This window comes from Phoca vitulina, unplaced genomic scaffold, assembly GCF_004348235.1.
Source record: "Phoca vitulina isolate PV1807 unplaced genomic scaffold, GSC_HSeal_1.0 scaffold16, whole genome shotgun sequence".
In the NCBI taxonomy this organism is placed as follows: Eukaryota; Metazoa; Chordata; class Mammalia; order Carnivora; family Phocidae; genus Phoca; species Phoca vitulina.
The window spans coordinates 11208032-11227521 of NW_022589719.1; the positions used below are offsets into that span (position 1 = coordinate 11208032).

Consider the following 19490-nt stretch of genomic DNA (forward strand, 5'->3'; position numbering starts at 1 on the left):
TAGAAAACTTTTTAGGTGCCTCGTCTGTCACTTAATTGTTGTACAGCCTTGAACAAATCACTTAAGTCTCCAAAGGGTCTTAATTTTCTCTACCATAAAATGGAGCTAATGACTCTATTCACCTGACAAGGCTATTGTAATGATCAAATGTGACAGAGATGCAAAACCTTTTTTGAGTATTTACTATGTCACACACTTTACCAGTAGATAAAATTAAAATCAAGTAGTTTTGATACAAAGAAATACCCAAGAGTTTCTTATCTATGTGTAAACGTTTCATTTATCGACATATATATAATATTCTTTGTAATTTATATTTTCACAAATAAAATCTCGTCTTTTGTTACCTAAGCTTTTTTGTTGTTGTTCCATTTAAATTTATTCTTTGATCATATTCAGACTTTTGTAAGTATTCCTTTGTTCAGTGTTTGAGAAACTACAAGGCAATTAACTGGTATTTATTATCTGCTTGATTTATTTTCTAGATATACTGCGTCTATATCTATACCTAGATATACTATAGCAGATTTTTTTTTATCTTTTTTTTTTTTAAGATTTATTTATTTATTTGAGAAAGAGCATGAGCATGGGGAGGAGCAAAGAGAGAAGGACACAGAGCCCAACTTGGGGCTCGATCCCATGACCCTAAGATCATGACCTGAGCCAAAATCAAGAGTCCAAAGCTCAATGGACTGAGCCACCAAGGTGCCCCCCCTTTTTTTTATCTTTCTTAATGAGACTGACAAAATTACTTTTCACAGAAAAACCAATGCCATTTGTTGATAGAAATTGAAGTTCTCTGATGTAAAATCTATCAGACCACCTGCTGAAAATTGGGTGGGGGAGATACTGATAGGTACAAAAGTCTCATTTCTTTCTGTCAGTTTTTAAAAAATGTTGAATTTGGTCATCAGAATATAGATTAGGGGCACCTGGGTAGTTCAGTCAGTTAAGCATCTTATTCTTGATCTCAGCTCAGATCTTGATCCCAGGGTCATGAGTCTAAGCCCTGTGCTGGGCTTCACGTTGGGTGTGGAGGCTACTTAAAAAAATATAGAGATTTACATTTTGTGTCATTGGACCCCTTTTGCCCATGTTTAATATTAATGTAAAGAAACAAATTACTGTCAGAAGACATGGTGATATAAGCAGACATGGAACAATTTTTTTTGACTGAAAAAAATTTTAAATACTCAATATTTTAAAGGTAAAAATTAAAGTTCTAGTAATTATTTTTATATTCTTTGTACTGTTATAGTTTTAAAGACAAATTGTGGAATCTCAAGTTAGATCATTTTACTATAATAGTTGTTGAAAGTTAAGAAAATCAAGGTAGAATAGTACACATGATTTAAAATGTGCTGCCTTTGGGACATGTTTTAAATACTTTGATAACCTAACCTTTGTTAATTGCTTGGAAACAATAAGGAGGACAGGGTCATATTTGTAACTAGATTTCCTTCAGCCAACTCCTGATTTATAAGTTACTATACTGCTAAACAGCAGCAAAAAAAAGGCAATAGCCTCAAAATTAAAGGGGTTTAATTTTTTAAAAATTTTAGATGACAAGAGAAAAAATTTTTATCAGTAAAAAATATTTTTATAAGTATTGCTGGCAGGAACGGTATCTCATGGAGATTAACAATACTCAGTAGTAGTTTAATATCAATACCATATAAACTAGTTCAGTTTTAAATGCTATAATCCCATGTATCATAAATGAATATTATCAATTTATATACCTAAATATATATACCTAAATTTTTCCCATTTAATTTTTTATCAAAGTGTTTATTGTCCTAGAAATCTAATTACTTTGGGGAAGTTTATTACTCGTAAAGTTCTAAGAGTTGCTGGTGTCTGGATTATTTTATGTCAGTGTTAAATAAGGAAAGAGACTAAGATGTATTGGCTTTATGTGTTTATTTTTGTTCTCATATCAGACCTTTCCACCACCTTTGAAGAGAATCTTAGCTTTACTATAGCTACCTTACAGACTGGGAGAATACAAAATAAATAACCGATTGTACTGGTTGAGTGGTGGCAACAAAAAACTAAGAAGTAATTTATGTGTGTGTTGTCTAGTAATGTACCTCAGATAGCAAATTTACTACCAGGCACTTAAGGCAAATGTTATTATTGAACAATTTGGGGCAGAAGGAAAAATGCTTAAGAAACTTTCTGTAATATATGAAATAATGTCTTGAGTAGATTCATTATTGATGGATTAGAATGAACTGGATATATTCTTGATCCACCCTCCTTTAACCCATACTGACATTCGTCAAATGGTTGGCTGAAATTCATTTCATAATCTGGGACCTTGGAGGAGATTTACCCCTTGTGCAAACCTAATTGACCCAGATAGGAATTGAACATGCTGCATTCAAACAGCAGTACTGTCTTCTGAAAGTTGAGCTAGCCGGGACAGATACGTTATTTATTTATTCATATATACTTATGTATTTATATATATTTATATATTCATATATTTATGAAAGAGTCACACCAGTGCCATTATGGAATATCATTTTTTATAGACAAATTTCTTCACTCATTAAACTGGAAAAATGTGTCTGTATAATCCAATCCCTCATTGAAAATGGAGAAATAACTATATGTGAAATAACCATACTTGCCAAAGCCTTCAATTGGAGTCATAATTATTTGTCATAATATTTGTTTTGCACATAACGGCATTCCTTTCTCTTGATTTTCTTTTTTGTTTTTGTTAGGTGCTTTGGGGCTAGCTCTGGCTGTTCAATAAAACATTTACAGAGACGTGCAACAGGCTGAACAACCTACCATTGATTTTGCACATTAAGTAGTCAGCTGCTCTTCCTAACTTGTTAGGTTCTTTAATGTGCATGTGTGTTCCAAATTATATTTCATTTTTTCTTTAGGGCACTGATTCTGCATATGTGATTGCTTTACTTAGGATCAGAGTAAAGCAAACACTTTTGTATTTTTAAGGACACCCACAGCTTTTACAGCATTCATCACTTAAACGTCTATGAAATAGCTTTGCTCCAGAACCTCATTATCATGACAGTTAATGTTCAGCCATAGCACGCAGGTTGTGCGTTATCAAGAATATTAAATTCAGTCAGTGTTAAACCAGATGTTCTTCACAGTTACGAAATTTTTTTGAGGTGTTTCATAACATTGTAAAAACAATTTTTAAGTAAGCTCTCCACCAACTTACTTTAAGTAAGTTCAGTTGGTACAGCATCAAGTCTCATGCTGTACCAACTGAACGTACCAGGCTCCCTATTTTTGTAAAATATTTTAAAATAGTAACACTAATACTAATATTCATGTGAGAGATAATTTGTCTTCTTGAATTCATACATTTATTTTATTATTTTCGTTTTAAAAACAAAGTGGAAATTATACTCACTTGTCTTCATAGGCCTTAAAAGATCAAATTTTTTAATTACTATTATTTTAGCAGTTTGTTCTAAGAAAATTAAAACTTTTCTGGAAGATGAGCTTAGGTGATTGAGACATTGATTCAGGTGTACTTGGCATAGCAGTTCATTAACTAGGTGTTAATTATCTATGATTACTCCAGAAAAGCTATATGATCTTTTAGGTTGCTTCATTAAATCATTAATTTTCTTGGAGGTAACTAAGCTTGACATAATTAAGCCATCTCAGTCTCCACAGATTTTTATCTTCCCATGATGTCAAGAACACTGGAACCCTGAGCTAGTTAATATAAGGCATTGTAACTTACTCCCTGGGTGTATTGACTGTATATTTTTAGATTATTTATACTATTTTGGTTCATTTTATGTTATATTTAATCTCATAAATTTCCTTAATGTTATAGCTTAGATTTTGAATTTCCTGTGTAATAAGCCCACTGATGTATATGAACCACTTCGTACCAACAGTTCTTTGACCCATGGCTACAGAAAGCTGCTTCAGTTTATCCAGAAAGTCATATATGAGGAAGGATTTGATGGCTCCAATCCCCAGGTATTGAGCACCTTCAAAACCTTTTATAATCATGTATGTAATGTTGCTTTTAAACTCTCTAGAGGTAAACCCAGAAGGTTTTAGAATCATCAACAGTGAACAAGCTGTTCCCAAACTCAGAAGATGTCAATAAGCAGAGCACAGGCAGCCTTAGTTTAATTGTTAATGTGTATTTAAAGTTTTAGCTAAGTTCTCAGTGGATGCACAGAAGATGTATACACACATTGTCGACATAAATTATTTTTAAATATGTATTTATAGCACCTGGAATTAATAAATAGCCACATTTGGAAAATTACTCCTAAATCTGCAAGACTTGTACTTTCTTATCTAAATTTTTTATATTTGTCATTCAGTCTTTAATTGAATTACCTTATGAGTAAGGATTAATTATTTTAAGATTTTATTTCTTATAACATCATGCTTTGATTTGTTTCACTGAATAAAAAATGCATTTTTATTTGCTGTCTTAAAATATTTTGTAACTTAATTATTTCTCTGTAGCGTCTAAAAACAGAAGTTTTTAAATTCCCACTATTAATTCCAAATTCCTACTGTTAAAGATGTTCCGGTTAGTTTAACTTAAACAAAATGAGAGAAATTTTATTTCTAGATATCATGCCTTTCAGAAATCTTTCTCAGTGATTTTAATTGCTGTAGCTGCTAAAGATTTGCAGTTTATTATTATTTTAGCAGAATTATTTCCAAAGCACCAGTATTTTTATTGAAGAAAGCAAAGAATCCAAAAGTCTTTTTTTTGGCATTATCAACTACATTTGCTCTTAATCCATAAATTTTAAGCATTGTAAATTTTACTAAGCTGTATTTAATGTTTCTTTCCACAGCAAGATAATTTTTAAATTTGTTTTGATCATCAGTTTAATAACAAGTTGAAAATACTTATGTGTGTGGTGAAGCATACACATTTATTTATAGATGGCTCTTCATGTATGTTACAGTTTTTGTGATGGGCCTTGGATTTATTACAATTTTATCTTGCTCATTGTTGCTCCGTTTTTGGTCCTAGCTAAGATTTATGGGCACTGTGTCCACCCTTTGGTGGCATTGCCTGTCAGGAGAGGTAAATTGGTTCCTGACAGACACGTCTCCCCACTCGCTGTGGTTACTATAGAAACAGGCATGTCATAACAGTTCCTATGATACAGTGTGCAGAGCTGCTCTTCTTGCAGAATGATGACACATCTTCAAAGAGCAGGAAATTTTATAAAATGCAAAACAGCAAAGGCAATAGCAAAAAGATATACACATACTTGCGTATATATGTATATACACACATATATGTACACACATCTACACACATCCGTCCAAAGGACCCTTGATCAATAAGCTACTATTGGAGTGGAATGAAATGTTTGTTTTCTTAGTTATTTATTTGAGTATGAAAAACACCACCATTTTCAATAAATAGTATTTTATCTCATGAAAGTTGATAAACAACAAACTGAACTGGTTTGTCTCTCTGAACCAGAGGTTCTACAACTATTGACTTACATAAAGATTAAACAGAGTTGAGGTAGATATTTATATGGTGAATACCAAGAATGCTGAAAAAAATTTACAAAATGCCAGTAAGTTATAAAATTCCAATTTTATTGGAACAAAAGCATAAATTTTATGTTGTGTTTTTTTGTTACTATATTTCTATATTGTTATATTATAGAATGTATCATTTGCTAAATTACCTCATCTGTACATCTGTCTCAGAAACTTTAGATGAGTTCAAGAAGCCACAAAAATGCATCTGTGAAGCACTACTTCAAAAAATATTATTCCTGAGTCAAAATAATGTTCTGATCCTGAAATAAATCCTCCTTTTAAAAAAAAAAAAAAGATTTTTTATTTATTCATTTGAGAGAGAGAGAGAGACAGAGAGAGCACAAGCAGGGGGGAGAGGCAGAGGGAGAGGGGGAAGCAAGACTCCCTGCTGAGCTGGGAGCCTGACGTGGGGCTCAACCCCAGGACCCTCGGATCATGACCTGAGCTGAAGGCAGACCCTTAACCGACTGAGCCACCAAGGCGCCCCAAATCCTTCTTTTTAAAAGGAAATTTTCATCTTATTTTCTCTATCTATTACATTTTCAAATAAGCTTATATTTTCAAATAACCTCATTTAGTTTATTTGAAGTAGGCTATAAGAAACTGAGTATTATATATTATATAATTACCTTGGTAGTAAGTATTGTAGCTCATCTGTAAAGATACTTGGAATGGAGATATTTACAAATTGCTGTCATAATTTCATTTAAGTTATGATTTTTTAAATATCTAAGAAATGTGCGATAAAAACGAAATTTGAACATTGATTTTACTTAGAATACCAGATTAAGGATTTTAGATGTTCTCATAGGAATAAATTTATTTATTGTTCAGCTTTCCACAAAAGTTTAATTTATAAATTTTATTATGCCTCACGATGTACCCCATTATTATATGGCAGAGCAAAGGAATTATATGTCCAAAACGACACAGGAAATTTGTAATTCAGCCTTTGTTTTTGCAATTACTGTCATTTTTTAAAAAAATATAAATGTATTCCCTATGTTGAAGTATTATCTCAGTTATGTTCTAGTGTGCTGAGTACCTACCTCACTTAACTACCTTATTATTCATTCTTTGGCTTAACATTTTCATTTTATTTTCAGATATATCAGTATATCTGTCAAAGTCGTTAAACCTCTGTAGTTCTCCTGCTTCTGCACCTAACAGCATTTTTCTTATAAACTTTTAGCGGATGTTCTTTGTTACAATAGTTGGTAATGATGACTGGGTTAAAATATACAGCCGACCTTTGGTTTCTGAAGTGTTGACAGGGGAAACAATATAATGCTGCTCTCCTTCTACCTTCAGGTTTTGTTCTAATACCTAGATTTTGGGGGAAGGTTTCTCTCTCCCTTTTTCCAGATCACTCTCTCTGTTGAGAATCTAATTTAAGCTACAGTTCATGAGAAAACAAGTTTAGGAATGACAAAATGAAACTGAATCTTGCCATTTTACTTAAATTCTGAGTTTCTAAGTAATACAGTGTAAGGGATAACCTATCAGTTCACAAATATCTTACATGAATTCATCAAAAACTTTATTAAACTTCTAACCCATGCCCTGGTACATATTATTACCTTCATTTCATTTAAGTAATGCAGAAATTAAAAAAGAAAACAATTTTTATGGATTGCTGAGGATCATAACATATATCTTAAGGTTATTGCCTTCATAAACTTAATATGACCAAAAAAGAAAATTGGACCAGCTGCCTTAATAGTATCATCATGTTCCAGGTCCTTGGAGTCAGGAAGGTTTTTTTAAATGTGCTTAAACTAAATTCCTTTTTCTGTAATCTCATTTCAATAGCTTTATCCAACTCATTGTGTTCCTTTATATATTTGAAGGATTGTATGGGCTCATAGTACAATGTTCTATTCTATCCTTTTTATTGTAGAGATGAGAAAATGAATGCCTAAGTAGTGTAGGGTCTTGCCCAAAACCACATCTTCTTAGTTACACAGTCCAGACTGTGAATATCTGTCTTATAATTCCATTTTACTAATTATTGTCCCCCTTTGTTTTTCTCTTCTAACATTTCAGTGTTTTGTTCATTTTCCCTACTTTCCTTTGTTAATAAATTCTCAAAAATACACAAACTCAACTTTCATCTGTAATATCAGGGAGATAGTGGTTGGTTAATAAATTATATTAGTTAAATAAATTTTATTAGTTTTATTATAGCAATAACAAGTGATATATTGTAGGATCTGGCTTCATCAGAAGTCACACTCAAAAATGACACATGTTCCAAACTTTTGCTTTAAGAGAGAAAACTTACTTTCCCCATTGGAATTGTAGTAATGATTTTTCAATTATTTCCATGCACCAGGTTTTGCTAATGTCTCCTCCTTTGCCCAGAAATTTTGCCAGATTGCTAAGGAAAGCATATATAAAACATTTGTTCAGTTAAAATAACCCAAACAGTAAAATTTGTTATAAATACATCTCTGGCAAACACTTATTGATAATCATCCTAGGTTTTATTTAATGGTTTTTAAACGTTCTTTTCCCAGGAAATATTAGTCACTATTGTGACCTTAATATCAGTAGTCTTAACTTCTAGATGTTTACTTGTTCAATTTTATGAAAGCAATGAACTTAAATTATTTTGTAAAAATAGCTTCAAGAAGAATAAGTAAAGGCATATATAGAGTGTAAAACCAAAACACACATTTTTAAACTTCTTTCAAACAAAGTACCAGGCATTGGACGCAGGAGCATTAAATGAGAAATATTGAGCAAATTATAGTTTATTGAAAGACTTGTAGAATTTTGTAATACTAAGAATGGTTTGTAAGCATTCTGGTTTAGGTGTTCTTTATTGCTAACTGATTTTTTATATATTATTTGAGGCGCCTCAAACATAATCCTTAGAGTAGTCACTGTTAAAATATAGAAGCTTGAGACTTTTGATAGTCTTCAAATTTTCCAAAAATCAGCTGGGTTTTTTTTGCACTCTTGTAATAATGAAGATTTCCTTTATTGCCTTATACTAACTACACATAAAGGTTTTTACCACCTCTACTGACATTATCTCCCTAATCTTTCATAAATTTAAAAACTGGCAAAGAGAAGTAAAAGAGGTATCCTACTGGTTAACAAAACCTAATGTGTTTACCTCCCTCCCACTTTTCTCTAGAAAAAACAGAAAAACATTTTAAGAATAGGAATCCAGAATCTTGGTTCACCTTTGTGGGGAGATGACATTTGCTGTACAGAAAACTGTGACAATAGCCACAGCCTTACGAAGTTCCTGTATGTTCTCCGTGGTCTTCTACGAACCTCTCTTTCAGCCTGTATCATCACAATGCCAACACATCTTATCCAGGTACGAATTGTCCCAAAAGTTCTTTCCCCTAACTAGTGTGACATAATGAAGTGCAATATATAAATGCTTTATGAGTCTGAGTCTGATAAGTTATTTTCATATGCCATTTAAGTAAAACAGATTTCAGAAATGCCAGAGAGGAAAATGTCTTTTACTTTAGATTGTTAAATTGTTGTGTATTTGTGGTTTTAATATACAGTGAGTGTATGGTAAGTCCATCTTTAATAATGTTATTATTTTTTTCTTTGATTTCTTGTAAACATATAATATCATTGTGACATGAGGTTGATATCTTTTACTGATATCTTTTCATTAATCATGAAGCTGATCTGAACATAGGTCTTGAAGAAATATTTGTACACCTGTGTTCTTAGCAGCATTATTTATAATAGCTAAAATGTGGAAGCAATCTGAGAATCCATTAACAGATGAATCCATAAGCAAGATGTGGCCTATATTGCAATGGAATATTATTCAACCTTGAAAAGGAAGGCAGTTCTGACATATGCAGCAACACTGATGAATCTTGAGGCCATTATCCTAAGTGAAATAAGTCAGTCACAAAAAGACAAATACTGTGATTCCATTTACATGAGGTACTTAACGTATTAAAAATCATAGAGACCGACGGTAGTATGGTGGTTGCTAGGATCTGGGGGGAAGAGGGAATGGCAAGTTATTATTTAATAGGTACAGAGTTTCAGTTTTACAAAATGAAAACAGGTCTGAAAATTGTTAGTGGTGATGGTAGCACAACATTATGAATGTATTTAATATCACTGAACTGTACACTTAAAAATGGTTAAAATGTAAATTTTACCTATCTTTTTCCACGTTCAAAATTTTGAAGGAAAAAAGAAAAGGAAAAAAGTTGATCTGAATAGGACAATTCCCCTCTTCCCTTGCTGTTTCTACGTATAAACCTCCTGAAGCTACACTCTCAGGAAAAGAGGTCAGTCCTCCCCAGATAGAAAAAGAGGGATCTTTGCAAGATTTTCCTCAATGGCTCAAAAAGTCCTTTTCTTAAGAATGTTCAAGAGGGGGGCGGCTGGGTGGCTCAGTCGTTAAGCGTCTGCCTTCGGCTCAGGTCATGATCCCGGAGTCCTGGGATCGAGTCCCGCATCGGGCTCCCTGCTCCGCAGGAAGCCTGCTCCTCCCTCTCCCTCTCCCACTCCCCCTGCTTGTGTTCCCTCTCTCGCTGTGTCTCTCTCTGTCAAATAAATAAATAAAATCTTAAAAAAAAAAAGAATGTTCAATAGGCTGGGGTGCCTGGCTGGCTCAGTCAGAAGAGCATGCAACTCCTGATCTCAGGATCATGAGTTCAAACCCCACATTGGGTGTAGAGATTACTTAAATAAATAAAACTTTTAAAAAAACTTTATTTTCTCTTTTTTTATTTCATTTTTTTCCCTTGAGAGAGAGAGTGGGTGAGGGGTGTGGACGGTGAGAGGCAGAGGAAGTGGGAGAGAGAAAATCCTAAGCAGTCTCCATGCTCAGCACGGAGCCCAACGCAGGACTCAGTCTCATGACCCTGAGACCATGACCTGAGCCAAAATCAAGAGTCGGACGTTCAACCCACTGAGCCACCCAGGTGCCCTCTCAAAAGAAATTTTTTTAGGGCGCCTGGGTGGCTCAGATGGTTAAGCGTCTGCCTTCGGCTCAGGTCATGATCCCAGGGTCCTGGGATCGAGTCCCACATCGGGCTCCCGGCTCAGCGGGAAGCCTGCTTCTCCCTCTGACCCTCTCCCCTCTCATGCTGTTTCTCTCTCGCTTGCTCTCTAAAAAGTAAATAAATAAAATCTTAAAAAAAAAAAAAAAAAAGAAATTTTTTTAAAAAGATTGTTCAAGAGGCAAGTTTGGGACAATTTTCGTCATTATTATTATTGTACAGGTAATAGAGAAACTAGAATTACATCATATATTTTTCCATGGTATTATTTTATATGTATATATATTATATATACTAGAAATAATAAAAAATTGGCTGCAATGAATGGAATGTGAAAATCAAAATAAGCAAAATCACTGAAATCATTTTTTCTAATGTACATACTAAAACACTATGAGGGAAGGGGGGGTAGGGGATGGGTGGGTGGGTGATAGACATTGGTGAGGGTGTGTGCAATGGTGAGCACTGTGTATTGTGAAAGACTGATGAATCACAGACCTGTGCCCTGAAACAAATAATACAGTATATGTTAATAATAAAAAAAAATTTTTAAAAACACTATAATTTAAAATGACATTTATAGCAGAAGAGTTTTGAGTTTTGTTTTCCTTTACTTCTCTAGGAAGTCATAATAATAACAATAGTGATAGCAGCTAATAAATATAAAACACTTAAAGTCAGGATCTAATGGTTCTTATAAATTTTTATATAACTGTATAACTATAAAATTTGATATAACTACTGTTATAATCTCCATTTTACACATAAGGAAACTGAGGCACACAAAAATTAAGAAACTAGATGAATGTTCAGTACTTGAGAAACCATGATTTGAACCCAGAAAATGGATTGCAGAACCACATACTAGAATATGTAACAGGTTTTTATTCTAGAACTCATTCAAAGCTAGTGAATCTCCTTTTATCTTAGAGCTAGAAGTGACATGGGGCTCATCTGTGCTAGGCTTCTGCCTTTGGACAAGTAAAGCATTATCCCTATTTTGCAACTGAGGTCTGAACTGCAATGACATGTTCAAGCAAATCACAGAAACCAAGACTGTACTTGGTGAGATTACGTGGGTCTATGCAAACTCTACATATAACTACATTAACAGAAATATGAGATATAATTGAAATTTGGAGTTTGCCAAGGAGATAAAGAAATACCATTTTAAGATGCTGTATCTAAACATACTGTATAAGGGTTAAAGCGGAGACTTTGTTAAGGACCATGTGAAGTTTGTGACACATGAATCCTTCATGAGGATTCCTTCATGAGCTTTCCTTCAGTGTATAGGAAAAGGTTCATACTTTCCTTTAAGAAAAACTCACTATTTTAAGTGATTATTTAAGCATTTTAAGATGGTCTGATATAGCACTGTATTCCTTCCTGCACAAGGGGAGAGAGAAGTGTAATTGACAGTGTATCCCCATACATTGTCAGCGACTTGTGCTTTTGAGCTTTCTGAGGGTTACCATAGCAACTTTCTACTGTTCAAGTTAGCATTCCTCTTCAATAATTACAAACTTTTAGCAAAATAAAAATTAAATCTTAATCAGAAAAAAATTTTGACTTTTCACATCAAGATTTCTTTTTTTTTTTTAAGTAAATACGTGGGGCTCAAACTCACAACCCCGAATTGATATCAAGAGTTGCATGCTGTCCCAACTGAGCCAGTGAGGTGCCTCTCAACATCAAGATTTCTTAAATCCAAATATTTCCCTCTCAACAAATTGGGGAGAAAAATCTGCATTTCTTATAAATTTAGTTATTGAGCTGTGTTTTACTATTTTATTCATTCATTCATTTTTTCTACACTGTTTTTGAGTGACTGGTAGTGCTATAGCCCACTTTATATATCAGTGAAATTTTAAAATTGAACAAGATACTGGTTCCTTTCAGAGACCTTACTCTCTAGTTGGGAGATAAACATTAAAAACTTGTGTTACAATCTGAAAATGAAGTTAAGGAAACAGTTGCGTTCATAACAGCACCAAAAAGAATAAAATACTTAGGAATAATTTTCACAAGGAAAATGTAAAACTTATACTCTGAAAACTACAAAACATTGTTGAAAGAAATTTTTAATGATCTAAATGAATAGAAAAACTTCCGAGGTTCATGGATCAGAAGGTTCAAAATTAATATGACCATAGTCTCCAAACTCATCTACAGATCCAATGCAGTCCTTATCAGAATTCCAGTTGACTTTTTGGGAGAAATTTGCAAGCTGATTCTAAAATGGCTATGGAATTTCAGAGGACTTAGAATAACCAAAATAATCCTAAAAAGGAATAAAGTAGGAGGGCTCATATTTCTCAATTGCAAAATTTACTATAAAACAACGGTAAAAGGCAGTGTAGTACTCTCATAAAATAGGCATATAAATCAACGGAATAGAATTGAGAGTTTAAAAATAAATCCATACAGTCAACTGATTTCAACAAGGGTGCCAAGACCATTCAATAAGAAAAGAATCATCTTTTTCAACAAATGGGATGGGACAACTAGATAGCCACATGAGCAAAAGAATGAAGTTGGACTATTACCCCACAGCATGTACAAAAATTAATTCAAATGGATCAAAGACCTAAATGTAAGAGCCAAAACTATAAAACTCTTAGAAAAAAACTTAGGGAAAAATCTTTATAACCTTAGATTTGGCAAAGAATTCTTAGATATGGCACCAAAAGCACAAACAATGAAAAAAAAAAATAGACAAAGGGGACTTCATCAAACCTAGAAACTTTTCTTTAAAGTAGCTTCCATGCTCAATGTGGGGCTTGAACTCACAGCCCTTAGATGAAGAGTCACATGCTCTACCAACTGAGCCAGCCACGCACCTCAAAATTAAAAACTTTTATGTTCAAAGGACACCATCAAGAAATCATAATGATAGATGAAAATATTTACAAGTCATATATCTGATTAGAGATTTGTATCTACAACACATAAAGAATGCTTTCAACTCAATAATAAAAAGACAATTCAGTAAAAAATGGGAAAGGAATTTGAATATACAATTTCCAAAGAAGATAGACAAATGGCCAGTTAGCACATGAAAGATGCTCAACATCATGAATCATCAAAAATGCAAATCAAAATTACAATGAGATACTACTACTTTACATTATCTAGAATGGGTAAAATAAAAGGTAGCAGTAAATGTTGGCAAGGTGAAGAAATTGGAACCGTCATACTTTGCTGGTGGGAATGTAAAAGGGTACAGCTGCTTTGGAAACAGTCTGGCACTTTTCAATGATTCAACATAGAGTTATCATATGACCCAGCAATTCTACTCATTAGCATATACCCAAGAGAAATGAGACCATGTGTCCACATAGAAACATGTGCATGAATGTTTATAGCACCATTATTCATAAGAGCCAAAAGATGGAAACAGCCTAAATCTCCATTACTGATGCCTGGATAAACAAATGTGTATATCCATACAATGAAATATTATTTGGCTATAAAAAGGAATGAAGTACTAATATTTGCTACAAGATGGATGAACCTTAAAAAAGATTATGCCAAGTAAAAGAAGCCACAAAAGAACATATACTATATGATTTCATTAATATGAAGGTCCTGAATAGGAAATCTGTAGAGACAGAAAATAAATAGCATTACCTAGGGTTTGGAGTGTAGTGAGACATGGAGACCTTGAATATGCAGAGGGGTGATTTGTAAAAAGATTGAAGGTTTGGGTTTTTTTTTAAAGTGAAGAAAATGTGATAAAATTGCCTTGAATGAGGGTTGCACATATCTGTGAATACTAAAACACCACTGAATTGTGCACTTTAAATGGGTGAATTGTTATTTCAATAAAGCTGCTGATAAAAAAAAGATAAGTTACAAAATAGTTGGTAAATCTGATAGCAGAGTTATGAGGATATCAGATCAGAACTTTAGTCCAGTGATTCTCAAACTTTTTTATCTCAGAACCTCTTTACACTCTTAAAAACTATGGACAATCTCAACTTTTTTTTCATTTGAGTTGTATCTAATATTTACCATGTTAGAAACTGAAACAAATTTTTAAATTTTTATGAATTCATTTAAAATAATAAAATGATTACACAATTGTAAATAATAATGATTTTCCAAAAGAAAACAAAAATTTTAGCAGGAAGAGTAACGTTTTTACATTTTTCCTTAGTAGAAAACAGCAGGTTCTAATATTTGCTTCCTTATTCAATCCATTGTGATACATTGTTTTGGTTGAAAAATGAAAAGAAAATCTGACTTCATACAGATATATTGTTGGAAAAGGGAGAACTGTTCTAATAGCCTTTTCAGATAATTGTGGATATTCTTTTTCAATATACACTGAAACTCAAAAAATAATAGTTTTATAAACATTAATTACAATGTGGAATCAAAAACTGTATCAGTGAACTTTTTCATAGTATGTTACACTAAAAGGCATTGGCTTATTTTGTGCTTTGAATGGGTCTTTTACCCATTCAAGATATCAACATTTCATTCCTTGGTCATTTGGAAGGCATTGATTCACCGAGTTATGCAGATCTAAAAATATTTACACATTTCACTATACAGTATCAAACAATCATATTGGTTAATATCAGCACCATCTACAGTGTTATACGTGCCACAGTTTACTTTTATTGCTGATTAGTTTTTGAATGTAAAAATATACCACAATTTCTACTGATGGGCATGAGTTCTTTCCAGATTGAAGCTATTATGAATAAAGCTGCTATGGACATTAATGTATGAGTCTTTGTACAGATATGTATTTTCATCTCTCTAGGAATCACATCCTTCCAAACCTTTTTATTTTTGGTCTTTCATATTTTAGCCATTGTAGTGCACGTAAAATGTATGACTTTGTGGTAATTTGCATTTCCTTGATAACTAATGATGTTCACCATCTTATCATATACTTGTTGGCTGTTTGCCTGTCTTCTTTTGTCTGTCTTTTGTCCATTGTTTTGAGTCATTTATCTCCTCATTGAATGGTAAAATTCCTTAAATATTTTAGGTATATCTTTGCAATAATTTTCTTCCAGTCTATGACTTGGCCTTTTCTATTAACAGTATCTTTTGAAGAGCTGAAGTTTTTAATCTTAATGAAGTTTAACTTATCAATTTTTTTAATGGTTAGCAATTTCTCTCCCCTATTCCTCCCATTTTACAAATCTTTGCCCTCTCTAGGGTTTTTTTCCTATGTTTTCATCTAAAAGTTTTGTAGTTTTATCTTTTACTAACAGGTCAATGTATTCCAATTTGAATTTTTTGCACAACTTTAGTTCATGTTCTCAAATTGTTTTTGACTTATTAGTTAACATTCTAATTATATGTTAACACACTTTACATTCACTAGTTCTCTTTTTTTTAGTATTACTATTTACCAAGGTACTTACTGTCTGCCTCAAATATGTGATTTCATATAATCTTATATATCTAATGCTTTGTGGTCTCTGGGAAGTTAGGGCTACATATTTATAATTTTCTTTTTTGCCAGCTTAGGTTTATGATAATAATACATCATTAAAGACAATAAAGTATAAAGATTCCTAGCACAGCAACTAGGCTTTTCCTAGATGTTCGATAAATGTTAATTAAAGAAATAATGATTCTTACTTAGGAAATTATTTCTAATATCTGATTGTTGAAACTTCTTGAATCTTTATTATAAATTATGTGATTTTAGCATCTTTTTTCTAACATACCCCAACCTTATCTGCAAATGGCCAATTTGTTAAAATGTCATTTAGTTACCTTAATTATATACAGGATATACCAGCATATTTCAAGCCTTATGACTGAAAAGTTTGGCATAAATAAGAAATGAATTTTGCCTCCTTGGCCAGTAGAATTTATTTATAATTTTATAAGAGGATAATTTATTTTTCCGTTAAGGGCTTTTTACAGATTGTGCATGAACCTAACATTGTGAGTTTACAATCACATGAATATCATAGGGAAACTCCTTTCTCTAATCATCTTAGACATTGTACACATACTTAAATTGTTTGCATTGTTAATGATGTTAAGTCATTATAAAGTTAATACTTTAATAAATTTGGTTAGCTTTAATGAGTTTCTTGATTACAATGATAAGTAAACTTTGGAAGAGACTTATCAGATACTGGTGAAAATATTGCTACTCTTACTAGTACTGCAACTATGCTATTACTATAACTATTAGGCACATACCACATGCCAAGCACTCTACAAGCATTATGTTCTTGAATATTGACCACAAGCCTTACCTCTATTTTTACAAGGTCACATAGTTAATAAATGGCAAGGCCAGTAATATTCTAACTCATGTCTTTCCCTGACTCCAAACTCCAACATCTTCACTGTTAAGTTATATAGCTAGCTGCCCTAATCATCACAAAAACTTTGCAAGATAGGCGTAATGCCAATTGCAAACAAGATTAAACTGAAATTAAGTGATTCGGCAAAGTCACATATTTAATTACATATTTAAAGCTAATATCAAACTCAGATCTGTTTAAAACTTACTCTTTCCTCTCTGTCACACTACATCTTTATGTATCTTGAATTATTAACTACCTCCGATGGCAGTAACTTTCCATTAGGAAGAAGGTTCTAGGCTAACATGGCTATTGTTAAGTATTTTTAAAGAGAAAACTATCATTCTAAAACCCTTGATAAATTAGTACATGTGAAAGATTAAGTAAAAAGTTTCATTGCAGTCAGGGGAGGAAAAAAGGATGGAAGCATATTTCCTTATGTGTAACTGCAAAGCAAAGAAAAACAATTATGAAATAAACACATGTATACATGTAATTTTCTTTATTTAGTCCAAAGGGATCAATGCAAGAAAAAGGAAAAAAAAAATTTTCAAATTTTCCTGTGTAAGGAAACAACGGTCATACTATCAGATGAGCTCAAGTCGTCCTATCTATATCACCAGTTAAATAATGATTGAGATGATAAGGTGGACTGGATGTCTGAACATTATGCAATATTTGCACTTTGGTATTTTATAGATACATTTAAAACTTTATATAACTGGAAAAGATACAGTTTAAATTTATGTTTTTTAAGGTACCAGTAAAAAGACTATTTTGAAATGGAAATAGGAAAGTAGAGGGTCAGACTTGGTGATGAGTCTAAGGTTAAATAATGTGAGCAAGAATTAAGACGTGTTCCTCAAAACAGAGAATATCTTTTTTAAAGACTGCTCATCCATCTAAAATTTTCCCATTTTCCATAGTCTCTTCCCTTGGCAATTTTTCTAGCTATCATATAAGTAGTTTTCTGGCCCTAATATCAGTTGAGCTATTAAAAGAAATAAATTATTCTTTTGATCTTTGAGCATGACATCTCACCATATATTTTTTTAATATCAAAGTACTTAGGAGAAAAATATAAGACTTAACAGTTTGCTTAAGCCAATCATGATGTAAATAGGGGATAAAACTCCTAATAACTCTTAAAGACCACAAGGAAAATCGCAATGTTTAGGCTAAGGAAAGAGAATAAGAACTGGAAGCATTATGCTTACAAAGCTAATCAAAGACATATGAATAAACAGAACCAGGGGACTCTGAGTTTATTTAGTAAATCTTACAGAGTGATTTCTCTGGGCCAGTTGCAAACCTCAGCTGTCTTCAAATATTAACTCATTTTATCTTCACAATAAGCCCATATGGTTGGTGCTATTATTGTCTCCATTTTACAGATTAGGATACAAGGGACAAAAAAATTGAAGTGACTTTCCCTAGGTCACACAACTAATGAGGGGCAGGATTTAGACCAGAGCAGTACCCTCTAATTACCATACTCTTAACCACCATGCTATGCAGCTTACTCAATGGAAGGACTAAAATACCGTCAAAATTAAGAAACAGACTGTGCGCAGGTAGCATTCAATGACAGAAAGAGCCTCGGCTTTTGGAGACAGATAGACTCAATTAGTCATATGGTTTTAGTCGAGTCTTAACTTTGTCAGCCTCAGCTTCTTCCTCTGTAAAAATGGGGTGCAGAAGGCCGAATTCAGAGGATTAGCGACAACATGTGCTGACGCAGTACTGACACTCAGTATATGTCAGCAATCATTACCTTCACTATTCTTACTTAAAAAGACTTCCGAAATCGAGAATTTGAATAGAGATCAGGCGACAGAAAAATAAGTTGTACAAGTGCATCAAAGCAGTAGAAATCCTCAGCTTTCTTTCTCTTTTCATACAAGACTCCGACAGAGTCTTCTCACAGGTCAGGCCTGACATAGACCCGGAGGCCTGCATGAAGTCAGATGGCCAGCTAAATCATGGTAACCTCACCGTGTTGTACCATGACTCTCTAACATCGTACGTCAGCTTCCTCTCTGCTGCGACAAGTGCCATTCTACAGACTGAGTCAGGATTTAAGTGGGTGATTGAATGTCTAAGGGTAATTTAACTCATTCATTCACTTAACAAATATTTACTGCACGCATTGACACTCGTGGGCATATAGTAGTGCGTAAGACAAACAAGGTCCTGATCCTTGTGGAGGTTTCTCAGCAATGTAAAAGATAGTATGGATGGAGCAGAAAATGAGTATATGTAGGTGTTTGCATGCTTGAGCTTGGAATTTGATAATAAAGTGGTTTCTGTAGGAAATAGAAATGTAGTTTCATATCTTTGGAAATGTCATATAATTAAACATCTATAGGTAATAGAGTTGTGATACCTTTAGTTGAATATTTTGTGTAAAATATCACTAGATTAAAAGTCCATAAAATATCTATATCTCTTAAATTGGTAAAACAGCCAATCAGTGTTCTTTAGTTATTAGCATTCTGTCAGACTTGTACAGTAATGATTAGTTACCCTTTATTATACTTTTGGCATGCTTCCCATGTTTAATTTCATTGTAGGGAAGGAACACATAGTTAAGGAAATTGCAAAGAGGAGGAAAAGTTAAAATAGGGAAAATAATGACATAGATTCAAAACTG

At 33.0% G+C, this 19490-nt stretch overlaps 1 protein-coding gene across 1 annotated transcript in view; it reads left to right on the forward strand.

Annotated features, from left to right (window-relative positions):
• The window catches only part of ELP4 (elongator acetyltransferase complex subunit 4), a 242469-nt gene that overhangs the window by 87618 nt on the left and 135361 nt on the right, over positions 1-19490 (forward strand). Inside the window, exons 6-7 of the mRNA XM_032413876.1 lie at positions 3900-3984; positions 8687-8875. Of these exons, the coding sequence (XP_032269767.1) occupies positions 3900-3984; positions 8687-8875 (274 nt within the window). The remainder of the gene's footprint in view (positions 1-3899; positions 3985-8686; positions 8876-19490) is intronic.